This window comes from Eutrigla gurnardus (genome assembly GCF_963514095.1).
Source record: "Eutrigla gurnardus genome assembly, chromosome: 14".
Taxonomy (NCBI): domain Eukaryota; kingdom Metazoa; phylum Chordata; class Actinopteri; order Perciformes; family Triglidae; genus Eutrigla; species Eutrigla gurnardus.
The window spans coordinates 19711933-19726127 of NC_139937.1; the positions used below are offsets into that span (position 1 = coordinate 19711933).

General features: G+C 39.2%; 3 protein-coding genes across 5 annotated transcripts; 1 reads left to right on the top strand and 2 right to left on the bottom strand.

The window, feature by feature from the left end:
- Positions 1 to 416: 416 nt before the first annotated feature.
- On the bottom strand, positions 417 to 4931 carry snrnp48 (small nuclear ribonucleoprotein 48 (U11/U12)). Of its 2 annotated transcripts, none has more exons than XM_084026535.1 (9): positions 4710 to 4931; positions 4236 to 4349; positions 4066 to 4126; positions 3343 to 3423; positions 2237 to 2413; positions 1462 to 1583; positions 1207 to 1310; positions 1050 to 1115; positions 417 to 902 (listed from the first exon to the last, which is right to left on the bottom strand). In XM_084026535.1, exons 1-9 carry the CDS (start codon positions 4854 to 4856, stop codon positions 818 to 820), a joined length of 957 nt encoding a protein of 318 aa, XP_083882661.1. In that variant the 5' UTR covers positions 4857 to 4931; the 3' UTR covers positions 417 to 817. The 2 variants fall into 2 exon arrangements, with proteins under 2 accessions (XP_083882661.1, XP_083882660.1); XM_084026534.1 differs by having other exon boundaries at positions 419 to 902; positions 1050 to 1118.
- A 496-nt stretch (positions 4932 to 5427) lies between these two features.
- Positions 5428 to 11461, bottom strand: LOC311025182 (uncharacterized protein). The gene is made up of 5 exons (XM_084027957.1): positions 11447 to 11461; positions 7471 to 7713; positions 6396 to 6680; positions 5823 to 5892; positions 5428 to 5684 (listed from the first exon to the last, which is right to left on the bottom strand). Exons 2-5 carry the CDS (start codon positions 7631 to 7633, stop codon positions 5609 to 5611), a joined length of 594 nt encoding a protein of 197 aa, XP_083884083.1. The 5' UTR covers positions 7634 to 7713; positions 11447 to 11461; the 3' UTR covers positions 5428 to 5608.
- Positions 8789 to 14121, top strand: sri (sorcin). 2 transcript variants are annotated; one of them, XM_084027959.1, is made up of 8 exons: positions 8789 to 9093; positions 10996 to 11040; positions 11158 to 11227; positions 11469 to 11512; positions 11998 to 12145; positions 12653 to 12766; positions 12988 to 13046; positions 13860 to 14121. In XM_084027959.1, exons 1-8 carry the CDS (start codon positions 9052 to 9054, stop codon positions 13884 to 13886), a joined length of 549 nt encoding a protein of 182 aa, XP_083884085.1. In that variant the 5' UTR covers positions 8789 to 9051; the 3' UTR covers positions 13887 to 14121. The 2 variants fall into 2 exon arrangements, with proteins under 2 accessions (XP_083884085.1, XP_083884084.1); XM_084027958.1 differs by having other exon boundaries at positions 8793 to 9093; positions 10993 to 11040.
- Positions 14122 to 14195: the final 74 nt, after the last annotated feature.

The window sequence follows — 14195 nt, forward strand, 5'->3', positions numbered from 1 at the left end:
AATTGAAGCATATTCCACTACCAACAAGGCATAATCTTCCTGCCAAAAAGCCACATAGCCGTGTGTCGATAGCTTTCACTTTGCAAGAGGCTGCAAGGACTTGATTCACCTGCAGCTCAAAGTGATTCTGAATCTCTATATTCAGTTATTCGTTATCATATCAAAAGAACAAAACGGCAACCAAAACTTTGGCAACGTCATAATGCAAAAAACGCTTTTGTTTCTTCAAAAACCTAAAACATTTTAAACGTCACATTGAAACAGATTGAATAAATTAATCTGAAAAATAGGTCACACACAAAAATGTATTGGTGGAAAAAACAATCTCTTGATCAGCAACTGTCCCTCGACAATATGAAGACATTTAATGGTCAAAAAATATTCTGGCGAAGAATTAATTTAGAAAATACTCTATAATAACAGATAATATATAATCAGAACTGAGAGGAATGGTTGTTTGACTTTATTCTGACACATGAAATCTTGGTTCAAGGAATCATTGTTTTCCATTCACAAAAAACGTTTTTAATTAATGCATGCACACCATTTTATTTCCAACTTCCAAAATTAGGCCTGAAACAAGAGTGACCTTTGACCCTGTGGTAAAAGTGTGTCAGGTATGACACTCCTGTCCAACATTCCATGTGGATTGTGGTTAAAACACACTTCTACCGGGCAGGCAGAGGTGGGTGGGTCCTGCTCAAACTAAAGATTTGTAGTACTTTTGTTTTTAAATGGTATGAATGAAATATTCTATACATTAACATGACCTTTGACCTCATCTGATCTGGCTTCTGTTGCTGCTGATTCCCCACCATCACTTCTCCTTGTCCCTTTCCTCTCTCCTCTTCTTTTTCTTCTTCTTCTTGTCGTGGTGGTGGTCGTCTGGGGAGCGGGAGTCCCTGCAGGGATCCATGAAGCAAACCGTCAGAGAACATTTTGGCACTTTCGGAAACAAAACCCTGTTGTTGTGACATATTTTTTCTTCTATAGCTGTTTTGTAAGACTTATTAAATTAGTTATATCACTTATTCCAAGTCCTTTCTCACCTCTCTCTCTTCTTCTTCTTCTTCTTGCTCTCTCTGTCTTGACTTCGTTCCCGGCTGCGATGGCGTCTGCTGTGATGAGATCGAATAGCTTTAATTTCCTTGATAAACAACATACAACAGGAAACTCGTCATCGGGAGGGCACAGTATTTGTCGGACCTGTGGGAGGACCGTTCAGATCTCGTCGACTCGTTTTCGTCCTCTTCCTCTCTCCACTGTCTGGAAAGCTCCTGCGAGTGGACGTTGATCACCTCTCTGATCACCTGCAGGGTGGACACAGTGATGGTTTGTTTCTTAACCATTATTTCTGCAGAAAAGAGTTTTACTGACAATCCAAGCTCTGGGATCAGCGTATACATGCAAGTGATGATGGGTAAATAGTCAGCCAAACGTTCCGCGGCTGCTCGCTCGTACCTCAGTGTAGGACTTCTTGGTGATGTGAACGTTCTTGGCTCGGTAAGACTGACGCCGCCTCTTGTAGTCCCTCATCTCTGCCATCAACTCCAGATGAGTCTTTGGTTCGTTCTGGTCGTCATCTACACACAAACACAGTCGCTCGTTTCACTGGAGGGCCGAGCTGAAGGAGAAAACAAACTACAAACTTTCTTTATTCACTTAAATAAAAGCCTAATGCATTTATTAACAGTAATATTAGTGTACAAACACCTAACAACGCATATTTTAGTAGGAAAATAGTTCATTTTTGTCTCACATTTTATCCATCACGACTGAAATATTGCTGCAGATAAAAACTAATCTGAATACATTTAAAACATTTTTTTTCTTGTCTTGGTTGATGGGTGCTAGGCTACGCTAACACTGTAGCTGCTCCATCAACACTCCAAATAAGGTCATCGAGACATAAAAACAGCAGCAACCTTGTCGTTTGTATCATACAGGTTTCTCCGTCCCTCGTCTGGTCTGGTCTCTGGACTAATATGTGTTACTATCATAGAGCTCTGGGGAACCACAGACTCAGGAGACAACATTTGTTTCCTCCACTTCTGATTCAGCAACATTAGGACGACAGGGGGAGAATCTCAAATCTGACTGGCTTTTGCGACACACCAAATGTCTTGCTGGGCGTGAAATATTTCAACTGAAGCTTTGCATTGACTTTATATATATATAATGGCATCGTGGGAAAAAGGTGAACACGTCATAACACAGTATTTCATCATCACATTACCCTTCTGGAGTTTGGACACCAAATCGACGTAGAGATCATCATTGCTGGAGGAGGCGGCTCCCTTCTGTTGGACGCCGACCACATGATCGTACAGAGCCAGTCGGTCGGCCACAGTGAGGTCACACACCGCACGCTTGTGGTTCTGAGGCACGTCAACGGGCTGGCCGGAGTACTGACCTGATGGGGGACCAGAGAGGTCTTATACACAAATCGCCCAGATATGCTGTTCGTTCAAAAACGGTAACGGCACAGCTTTACGTCGTCAACAGAAGTGGGATTTTCTTTGAGTCCTTACACTGTACGGCAAAGCGGCGGTGCTCTGTTACTTATTTTGAGCAAACTGAAATATCTGCAATTGAGTGATTTATCATTAGAATTTCACACAATCTAAACCCACGAATATAATTTTGTGATGTTTTTTCTATGCTAGATGCTGGGTGTGTTTCACAGATAAGAGCAGCATCTGGTAAAAGACGCTCAACAAGTTCCTCATCTCCCTACAACTCTGAAACTTCAATAACGTGTGAGTAATCCAACATAACTTCTCTTTTAGCCGCAGTAAAATGCACAAAATATTAAGAGATTCTGAAATTCGTAAGCGATTGTGGCTTTTAACTGGAATTATCTCCGCAGTGGATTTACACATCTTTGAAACTGTTTAAAAACTTTCCACAGCACGTAAAGGGAAAGGAGTGTGTTGAAGTATGTCTGCTGTGTGTGTGTGCGTGTGTGTGTGTGTGTGTGTGTGCTTCCAGCCCAGCGGTTAAAAAGGATATGATGTTAAAGGATACTACACGTAACACAGCTCCTCTCTATTACTCACCCCTGTCACTGCGAAACAGAACATACAACGCACAGATTACACACACATCTGCAGAAAAATGCATTAAATAAAAACCTGATAATCCAGAATGAAAAAAATATTGAACGGGATTAATATTTTGGAAGGGGATAAATGAATGAGGCTATCAGATAATCCACCAGTGACATCTAGTGGTTTGTCAATGCATCTGGAGTGTAAGTGGGTCACTGTGGAATCTCACTATAGGATGTTATACGTGAGCTTGCCAGAGGAAACAGTGATCCGTTTCAAATTAAACTCACACCTTGCCAGTAGACGCCTTCCATCCTCATCAGTGGTGCAGCAGATCTGGCCTGCATGATCGCCTGGTGCTGGGTGGATTTGTCTGCATGAAGGAAATGACAAGACAAACATTGATAAAAAATGTACCAAGTTGGATTTCTTGCCAGCGTTGGTCAAAGCAGAAACAAACCTATTTAACTTCTATCCTGAAATACACATGATTGGATTCCATTTATCTCTCATAAGGAAGAGTTTCATGAACTTTACCAAAAAGAACTGGCTGCCAGGACACAGGTGCATGCTGAGGCAGGTGGTTGTATTGTATTTAAATAAATAAAATATAATGTCTCGCAGTTCTTTACATTTTTCTTCCACGTTCAAATCTTTAACAAAAATGTATCACAAAAACATCCAACAAAGACAAGAAAAAAGTATGTATCTTTTTAAAGGTTTTCTTATTACCTCTTGTTCACGTTCAACCACAATTACAAATAAAATGTTACAAAAAAAGATTATTATCTTAGCTTTGATTAGCCGATCTTTGGAGCTTTGAAAGCTTTTATGTTGAGCAACAATATTCCATAACCGTGTTTGTATTTTAATGTTATCTCTAGGAACAAAAGTAGACTCATATTATTGTCTTAAAGACATTTTCTTCACGTCTCTTAAAAGATAAAAAATGACATTTTATTGAATCCTTTACCCTGATGAGCTGAACTAGGTTTTATGTTCACTAATGACTCACCCATCATAAAACTTTGTACACTTGTGTTCTCATAACACACAGAAGGGTCCAACATCTCTGCCTGTAAAAAAAAAAGATGAAACCTTTTATTGCTCTCTTAATGATTAATACATTAAAGCGGCAGAGAATTAGACGTGCTTGACTCTGAAACACTGCTGTGTTGGCGTTACCTCCTCCTCAGCGGAGTAGCCCATCTTTCTGCGGTTGCAGGACACTTTGTGTTTCTCCATGCTCCTCCCCGGGACTCTGTGGTTGGAGTCGTAGGGACACTGCTCCATTGCTTCCTGAGAAAACACAAAAAAAAAAAAAAAAAAAAAAATTAAAATGTACTTTTAGATAACACACACAATATGATATGACAATTATGATCATTTTCAATATTAGCTAACGCTAAAATAATATTACTGCAGCAAGAAATAGAATTGTATCAACACGTAAAGGAAGACTTCGTCCTTCAGGTTGCCACAAACATCAACACATCTTGAGATACGTATTTTTCACTGCATAAGGATGTAAAAATATGTCATCTGAAAAGTAAGATAGCTAACAAAAGCCGTGAGATAAATGAAGTGGAGTTAAATAGTACAATATGTGTCTCTGTGCTCGAGGGGAGTAGAAGTGTAAACACCAACTGATAAACGTACCTCGTTGTAGTCTTTGTAGTCCGACGACCATCCCAGCGTTTCAAATATATCGTTCAGCTGCTTTTTGCATGTTTCGGTGAACTCTGTGAGCTCCTGCAGACGGTCCAGCCGACCCTGAAGAGTTTGTGTTTCTAACGAGTCCGACATTTTCAGGTTTTAATTCCAAATCAGATGAGAATGTCCTTAGTGTTTTGTTTTCGCTGCACTGCGGCAGCCATATTCTGCGCGATGTTATGACGTCAGTGTTGGCGGGTGAACCGCGATGCATGCTGGTAGTGGTAGTCTACTATTTCAGTTATATTCTGGTTCTGATTTGATTATATTATATTATATTATATTATATTATATTATATTATATTATATTATATTATATTATGTTATGTTATGTTATGTTATGTTATGTTATGTTATATTATATTATATTATGTTATGTTATGTTATGTTATATTATATTATATTATGTTATGTTATGTTATGTTATATTATATTGTATTATGTTATGTTATGTTATGTTATGTTATATTATATTATATTATGTTATGTTATGTTATATTATATTATATTATATTATGTTATGTTATGTTATATTATGTTATGTTATGTTATGTTATGTTATGTTATGTTATGTTATATTATATTATATTATATTATGTTATATTATATATAAATGTTTTGACAAACATAGTCATGACAAGTATGTATTTATTTTGTTTTCTGTTGTAAATCTTATTAATAACAGTTGACAGTAACTTAAATTAAAGAAAGAAAATAAACAACCAGTCAAAGATACATTTGCATAATAATGATGATAATACAAACACGTTCGACAAATATGTAAATAATAGCTATGTTTACAGTGTATACAGTCAAAATAGGACATGATCAAAGTTACGCGGGGTTCATGTGGAGTACAACTGGTCGCCTTCCAGCAGCTCAACAGGATCCAGAAGATCATCTGTATAAATGTCCTCTGTTCTGAGAAGAGAAAAGACATCAACCGTTATGTTGCTGCGTATCACACTGCAAATCTGTATCAGAGAAGTTAGATATAGATAGATAAAAACAGTTGCATTAGTGGTGTGATTCTTAATTCTATATTCATACCATACTTACATTACTTCTAGAGTGTCTTCAACAGCAACCTCCTCCACCACCTCCACTCCAACCACCAGGTTCCTCCTCACTGCATGAAGCAAACACAAGACTTTTGTAGGGATTTCATGTTTAATATTGGTAGACTGATGGTGGAGGCCAAAGATACCAAGGCGATCCCTCAACTTTTTAAAAAATGTTTAGTTGTGTAATTTGGAACATTTCCATCCACCTTCTCCCCATAAAATAAAATATCAGTCAAACCCGATCAACGAGTCTAACTCATCCTTATCAGATGAGGAAGGCAGCGTAGCTCAACCAGTCAGATAAACACTGACTGATTGTCAGTTTCAACCCGTCAGTGTTCCATCACTGTGTACAATATGTTCCAAACTTTAAAAAATACACAATACGGTCTCATGGCAGTTCATGAAATAGTCCTGAAAATTGACTGATTTATGTACATGGACACGATTTTTACAAAAACATTTTCTTGTCTTGCTCAGCAGGACTTTCAACCAGGAAAAAGGATGGAATAACTCAATATTTTAAAAGTTGAAAGAAAGCATTTTATTAGGTCAGGAGAACACTCACGTCTGTAGACGTATGGAGATCCAGGCCAGCAGGGAGCCAAACCTTCTGGTCCCTTCTGCCCATAAACACAGACACACCCCTGGGTCTCCATCGCGGGACCCTCCCAGCAACGACCACCAGTGAAATGCTGTGACACGCTTCCCCCACTGGTAGCATCCATCAGTGTTTTTGGCTGCTGTGAAGAAGGAGAACCAGGACCTCGTCCAGCCAGGACAGAGTTGCTGATGGGAGGTTTGGAGGCGGACCAGTGAGCATCAGCAGTTTTTTTGATGAAGTCATGGCAACCTGTGGACACATGTGAGAAGCTATAACTTGTTGTGGAAAAAGGCTCTCACCAAATCAGTTACTATTAAGTAAAATGAAGGACATTTCTTTATGCTTCATAGGTTTTCCTCCTGATACGATACATTTTAAACAAAGTTCCTGATAGTAACTGTTTATTATGTTATTGTTATCTCCTCCCCTTTTATGGCGGGCCCACAGTTATCATTGCCAGGTAGTGTAAGGTCAACTCAACATGCTTTTAACTAATATCATCAGAATTTAGAAAAGCACAAGCATTTTTCATAAATGCATAATGCATTTTATTTACACTTTAAAGACACAACAAACATGCATGGCTGGTTAATGTTGGCGTCGTGGCTGAATCATATGTCTGATCCGTCTGTTTCCTGTAGCATGCTGGGTTTGAAGGAATGAAGTCAACAAACACACACACACACACACACACACACACACACACACACACACACACACACACACACACACACACACACACACACACACACACACACACACACACAGGAGTTTGAAAATGTGAAGAGATGCGATATATATACAGACATAGACATATGGACAAAAATGACAAAATATGCAACGTGCACAAACATGTTTACACATTAAATGGTGATATTACACATTCCGTATACACATACTCACAGTAAAATCATCCATTTGTGTATCTTGGAGCACAACATATTATTTGTTTTCAAGTTGTATAATAATGCCTGTGTTCCCACTTAAACTACGACAACATGGAAATCAATGTGATTTTCTTTTCTTATCTTAAACCTACCTGTTGTGTAGCAGCAAGCAGCATGATGCTCTCCTACCTCCTCCTCCTCCTCCTCCTCTTGGTGGCTCATCATGGCTGAAGCAAGGCTCCCTGAATGTTGAGGAAGGAGACGCAGAGGAGGTCTGGGTGACCAAACCCAACAGTCAGGATTAAGTCTGTACATCTCAGGAGTCCACGAGTGTTTGCAGTCAGGGAGGTGATATCTACTGAAGTCGCCCTCCTCTCCTCCTCTCAGCTCTGCCTCTGAAACCAAAGATGGAGCCAGATGGTTTTCTCTGGACCGGAGTTGGACTCAGCAGGAGTGAATGTATGAGTCACCTTAGAGAACAAGCTGATTGGGCATTTAATGATGTAATGCCTTCCATCAAAGGAGTGTGTTGTGAAACAATGACTACTTATATTTGACAACTGAGACAAGCTTTAGATTTATAAATGTGGTGTGCTCACTTCTATGACTGCCGTTAAATTCCATTAATTGCTCCAATAAAGAAAAATCTACTTTAAGGTAATCCAACACAGTTATTTAAACAGCTATTACATTTATGAAGCAGCACAAATGGAAACACACACTGGAACAACAAAAGGACAGCACTGCAAACTTCTTCCTCCAAAATCATAGTCAACACATCACATGTAATAATGTTGGTTTATGAGTGATAATGTTGATATTTGGAGTAAACAAACATTATGAAGGTGTCAGTTAAGGCTCTGGGTCATTGTGACGCCATTTCACTATGTTTTACAAACTAAGCAATCAGTCGATTAATGGTGAAAATAATCAGCAGATGAATTTATAATGAAGATAATCATTAGTTAACAGTTCAAAATGAGCTCCAGCTCAATCAACTACAATGGTCAAATCCTGCTTTAATGCATGAGCCATACTAATATGACAAAAAAATTATAGAAACATTCACAGTTTTAAAACATGAACTATTTTCCTGATCGGCACTTTGTACTAATTATTAACAATATTTATATTCCTCATGTCCTTCTCCATCGACCGTCCATTGTTCCCATGACCCTGCGTTTTCTGAACAAATGACAAATACTTGTTTCAGTACTTCTAACATTGTTTTTTACTGTGGTTTTCAGGGTACTCCCTCCACCTCTGCAGCCGAGTGTGTTTATTAATGTGTTCAGAGTCTGATCAGTTTTCATCAAAACCTACTACATTGTTTTTCTTCGTTGACAAACGGTTCTATAAGCCAGCGTTCATCCAATTGGTCGAACAGAGGTCACGTGCTCACTCACAGCCAATCAGAATGCAGCGGCGGGGAAACAGGACATCTAACACCCATCCCGAAGGCGTGTCGTTTTGGCTGTTTTCCTGCCGGAGTCTGGGTCGATTAATTACGGGATCTATTTACATTCAGAGCCGCCTCGGTGTTTCAGGCTATTTTATAACAGTTTGAGGATATTTTATACTATATTATAATCCAACCTTTTGTCGTTGTACTTGTTTTGTGTTGCCGTTTGTGTACATTGTGCAAACACACTCTCTAAGGATTTAAGGAGGCGTAACAGCGCTGAAACATTCCTACTCCTCACTCGTTTTGTAAGCTTGTAATATATTGAATAATGGCTTTTCCAGGATACGGCGCCGGCCCCGGTGGAGTCGCGGTAAGAAAGCGTCAAATGTGATTAAATGTCGTATTGAAGCCGAACTCGTCCACCGTCCCGGGCAGACGTCCTGTCCTCGGAGCGGAAGTCGGTCGAGTTGACAAGAGTTGATGTTTAGTTCCTGAAAAATATACGTGTCAAAAATATTCTACCTTTAACTAATTTCTTGCCATGATCGAAACGAATGATTTACAATTATACTTTAAGTACCAAAGGTAGGCCTACAATTTCTCATCGTGAATGAGCCATTTCACAATAATATATTGTTTTTCTTATTGGATTCTAATTATTGATGCATTCACGTGTTCATCACTTAAATGTTCAGAAATAGTATTCCAATGTTGTACTAGAACAATGTAAAAAATACCACATTAGACAGTATTGTCAATGAATGTAAGTCGATGTAAAGTCCCCAAAAGTCATGAAAACTAGACTGTGTGTGTGTGTGTGTGTGTGTGTGTGTGTGTGTGTGTGTGTGTGAGACGGTTGAATTACAACAGGTTTGGGTTGAGGAAGGGTGGGGTTTCTTCTTTACAAGCCCTCTGATAGAGAGACACACACACACACACACACCATTGCACACTATAGATAATCATTGTATTGGTGTTTCAGTGGTCAACATGAGCAAACACTGAGTCAGTGTGGGACTGGTGAACTATGTCAAGCATGCAGGCAGCTGGCATTGATTATGTATGAGGGAAGCGTAGTTTTGTGCTGCTAATGAGACATTTACGAGGTTTATTTGAGATAACATATGACTCAAAAGCTGCAAAACTCTAAGAAAAGTCTGTAAAAATATGAAAATCTACAGAATTGTCCATTTTAGGGTTGAAGGAAAGGACATGATTTGTTTATCTGCAGAGTTTTTTTCTGACAGTGCGCCACTCTGCATCGGCCCCCGGTTGGATAACAGGAAAGCTTGTAAAACACAATTACAGAAGGGCAACAAAGATTTGTGGACGTTGTTTCATCATGTTTGAAACGGTGTCCAGGACGGTTTACTCTTTGTCTCTGTATTTTTCCCTTTAAATAAGTTTATATTTGTTTGTAATTGACAGTGATGGAAGAAGTATATCAGATCGTTTAATTAAGTAAAAGTAGAAATGCCATAGTGCAAAAATACTCCACTACAAGTAAAAGTCCCGCATTCAAAAGCTTACTGAAGTAGAAGTATCAATGTCGTTGAAGTACTTAAAGTAAAACTATTGATGGTGCAGTAAAATGCGTTTTACTCTTATGTGTACGTGATGTTTCTGGATTAATATCAAAGCTGCATGTCTTTGACTTCTTTACATACTGTTGGCTAATTTAATCTACAGCAGCGCGTCATATTCTATTGTAGCATCGCTGTCTGTTTAGTTTATTGAGCTTAAGAAGTAGTAGAATAGAATTCTCAACACAAAAGGGAACTCTTGAGATGGGATGAAGTTATCTGAAAAGTTAAGTCGTCAGATTAATGTAGTGGAGTAAAAAGTACAATGTTTTCCTCTGAGCTGGAGTTGAGGAGAAGTAGACATACTCCAGTAAAGTACAAGTACCTCAGATTTTTACTTGTACTACAGAGGGGTTTCTGCCTTGTCTGCAGCAGCGTTTACATTCCTTCGGAAAAACCTGTTTGAGAGCTGCACACTCAGCTTGAAGTCATGGACATTTCTTGTCCTGCGTTTCATAAATGCAACCTCAAATTAAGTTGTCAACTACGGCGCTGTGTGTGAGCAACGTATTTATTGTGGCATTCTGATTGGACAGAAAGTAAACTGTACTTGGAGGGTTGAAACGCATAAGTGTGTCACCTTTTAGAGCCCTAATAAGGAACCAGTAATCTACCACTAACCAATTACTAACACTCTACCTAACTATCTTGCAGACTTTCTTGTTTCTCTGTCTCTCTCTCTGCAGCAGCAACAGGATCCTCTTTACGGATATTTTTCAGCTGTAGCTGGACAGGTAACCCAAGCCCACACTATTCACGTATTAGTTATAATAATATTAACACTGATCTTTGTGCAGTTTGCTGATTGTTGTCTAACTGCGCTCTGGCATTGTGTATTTCCCTTGCGACAGGATGGACAGATCTCAGCAGACGAGCTGCAGCGCTGCCTCACACACTCCGGCATCTCTGGGACATACAAACGTAAGAACGGCAGACTCTTTTTTATTAAATGTCCACTCAAAACTAAGGATGCACTGATACCCATACAGGTTTCAGGTCCGATACTGTTAAAAAAAAATGAATAAATGTATAAATGCTGGTGCAGATTATATGATAAAAGCATCCTTTCCTGTCAAACATGGGGTCTCATTGTTAGCAACAACATGTAAATAGTGTTTTTGGATCCGTTTGTGGTCTCACAGTTGGTGTTTTCCTTCTACAGCCTTCAGCCTGGACACCTGCAGACTGATGATAGCCATGCTGGATGTATCCTTCACCCATCGGACAGCAGGGCTTTTTCACTGGACACGTGTCGACTTGTCCAAGTAGGAAAAGAACTGGTGTAAATAATGAACTGAACCGTGGCTGCTTTGTTTTCAGACTCGCTGGGACACTGGAATAGAATCAGTAGGAGCATTGCATTTTCAAAACATGAATAAATAAATAAAATATATAATACTAGTACTACTAATAATGACTTAATATAAATATATACACACATATATTCATACTGTGTATATATAATCTGAGCTGTAGATGTGGAATAGAAGTGGCCCGAGAATGGAGCCTTTGGGAACTCCACATATCATTTGTGTACGCTCAGACATGTAAACCAGTTTTCCGTCCCTCTATATAATATGCTGTCAGGATTTCCACTGAGTAGATGTATTTGTCGTGATGACATCACGTTTGAGTGGTAAACATACAAGCGGAAAGGTGGGTGTTGGCTCCTTGACTGACTGTTGTCTCAGAGGGACCATTCTAACAGCATGGGCTTCAATGAGTTCAAGGATCTGTGGCAGGCTCTGAATGGCTGGAAGCAGACCTTCCTAAGCTACGACCGGGACCGCAGCGGGACGGTGGAGGCCAATGAGCTGCAGCACGCCATCACCTCCATGGGTACGACCAAACTGAACTAATCAACCTACTACACATCTTGTAGCTTACTCACTCAACTTAAAATAAATTTGAACCAATAGATATTATCAACATAAAACGTTCCTAGTTGATCAATTACATGAAGGCAATTATTAATTTGTATTAGCAGTGTTCTCTTGAATCTCTCCCTAAGTCAGAAAATACTGTCAACAGCCATAAAACAGATTTTTAAGGAATAAAATGTAGAAATGATATATGAACAAACCCCTCAGTAAAAACATTGGGAATATAGATAGGAATGAAGCTAATAAAATAAATGTTTTCTGACAGAGGAAATGTTATAGAAGCTAAAATGACCTGTGCAACGAAAGGCGATATTTTGGCCTGTAGTCTCACCTTAAGCAGTGTATATAAAAGCAAGTAAATGCTCTGTACAGTTGCCACATTTCTCCAGAGAAAAAGCAAATATTAGGTTATTATACTCAGTGTGCAATATGAATGTTTTTTATATTATGTGTTCCTCTACAGGTTTTAATCTGAGCCCTCAGGCCATGAACATCATCATGAAGCGCTACAGCTTAGGCGGCAGAATCGTCTTCGATGAGTTTGTGAGCTGCTGCGTCAAACTGCGAGCCCTGACCGGTGAGTGAGCAGAAGAACACTAATGAAATCTGAGCGCCGCTGTTACAGCTTCTCACAGCGACATACTGTACATCCCATGAGGCTGAAAACAGGGAACAACCAGACCTTTAGAGCTCCACACCGGCATCACAAGGCTACAAATCTGTGTTGTGGTACATTCTCTGTCAGAATCAACCGTGAAAGTATTCCAAACGTTCATTACGTTTTTATGTGCTTTTCAGATCAGTTCCAAAGGAGAGACGCAACCAGAACTGGCAAGGCCACATTTCAATATGATGATGTAAGTTTTCACATCTAACACGTCTCTCCTGCACACGTCTGTCATAGCTGCACAGGAGAAGGCTGTTCCAATTTTAATAGCTAATTAAACAACTTAAAACTAACCCTGAAAAGAGTCTCATCTTAAACTGGACTCTAGACCTCAAGCTGCTCATGCTAGCGCTTATCTGCTAACAGGTGGCATGCTCTGGTTCTGAAAGGTGAAGCCAATGCTGACATGCCTTCCAACTTGCATTCTCTATACTGGCCATCAGGGGGCGACTCCTCTGGTTGCAAAAATGAGTCCGATTACATGGAAGTCTTTGAGAAAATGACTCTACTTCTCACTTGATTTATTATCTCAGTAAACGATGTAAACATGAACTAATGATCTCAATCTCTAGTATCGGGTCTTCTTGTAACCGGGCCTCCAATTTTTCCAGCAGCAGTAGGAAGCTGATTTCAGCGAGCAAACAGATACAAGATAAATCTGCTGTACACTTCCTGCCAAAGACGGCAAACGAGCAAAATGTAACATTTAGCAGATAAAGAGACGCATATTTTTCTCAGGGGTTTTTCAGGAGAGCTGAAAGGAGAGGGACAAATTAACTTGTAGTCATCCTACAAACATGACTCATCTTACTGTCGGCTGGATCATCTTAAATAATAAAGTGTTCTCGAGAACTCACCTTTCTAATTCAATGTGATGTCATCGTTTTCCATCAAAAAGATCTGTTGCAGCTTTAAACACTCCTTGTGTAGGTGGAGCCAAGAGAAGACTGATATATGATATATAGATGAGTTTTACAATAACAACGGATATATTTCTTTCTAGTTTATCCAGGTCACCATGAGCATATGAAGAGCAGACGAAGCAGATGGGACACACCAGCCTTTTAATCTCATAAGCATGTACTTTTCCATTTTTTTCAATCATTGTTGTGAAATGTCACTTTAACTTTCCATTTTACCACTAACCTTTTTTTTTAAACAAAGTGATGTGTATTGTGACAAACTTATAACAATATAGTAACTTCTGGCCCGGAGAGCTGGCATGAACATGTATGAAATTAATAAACATTTCCACTACAATGTGATGTTTGGCTCCTCTTGACTCTTTTTCAGAATAGTTGAATCGTAGCGTTTTTGTTTGTTTGTATTTTTTTGATTA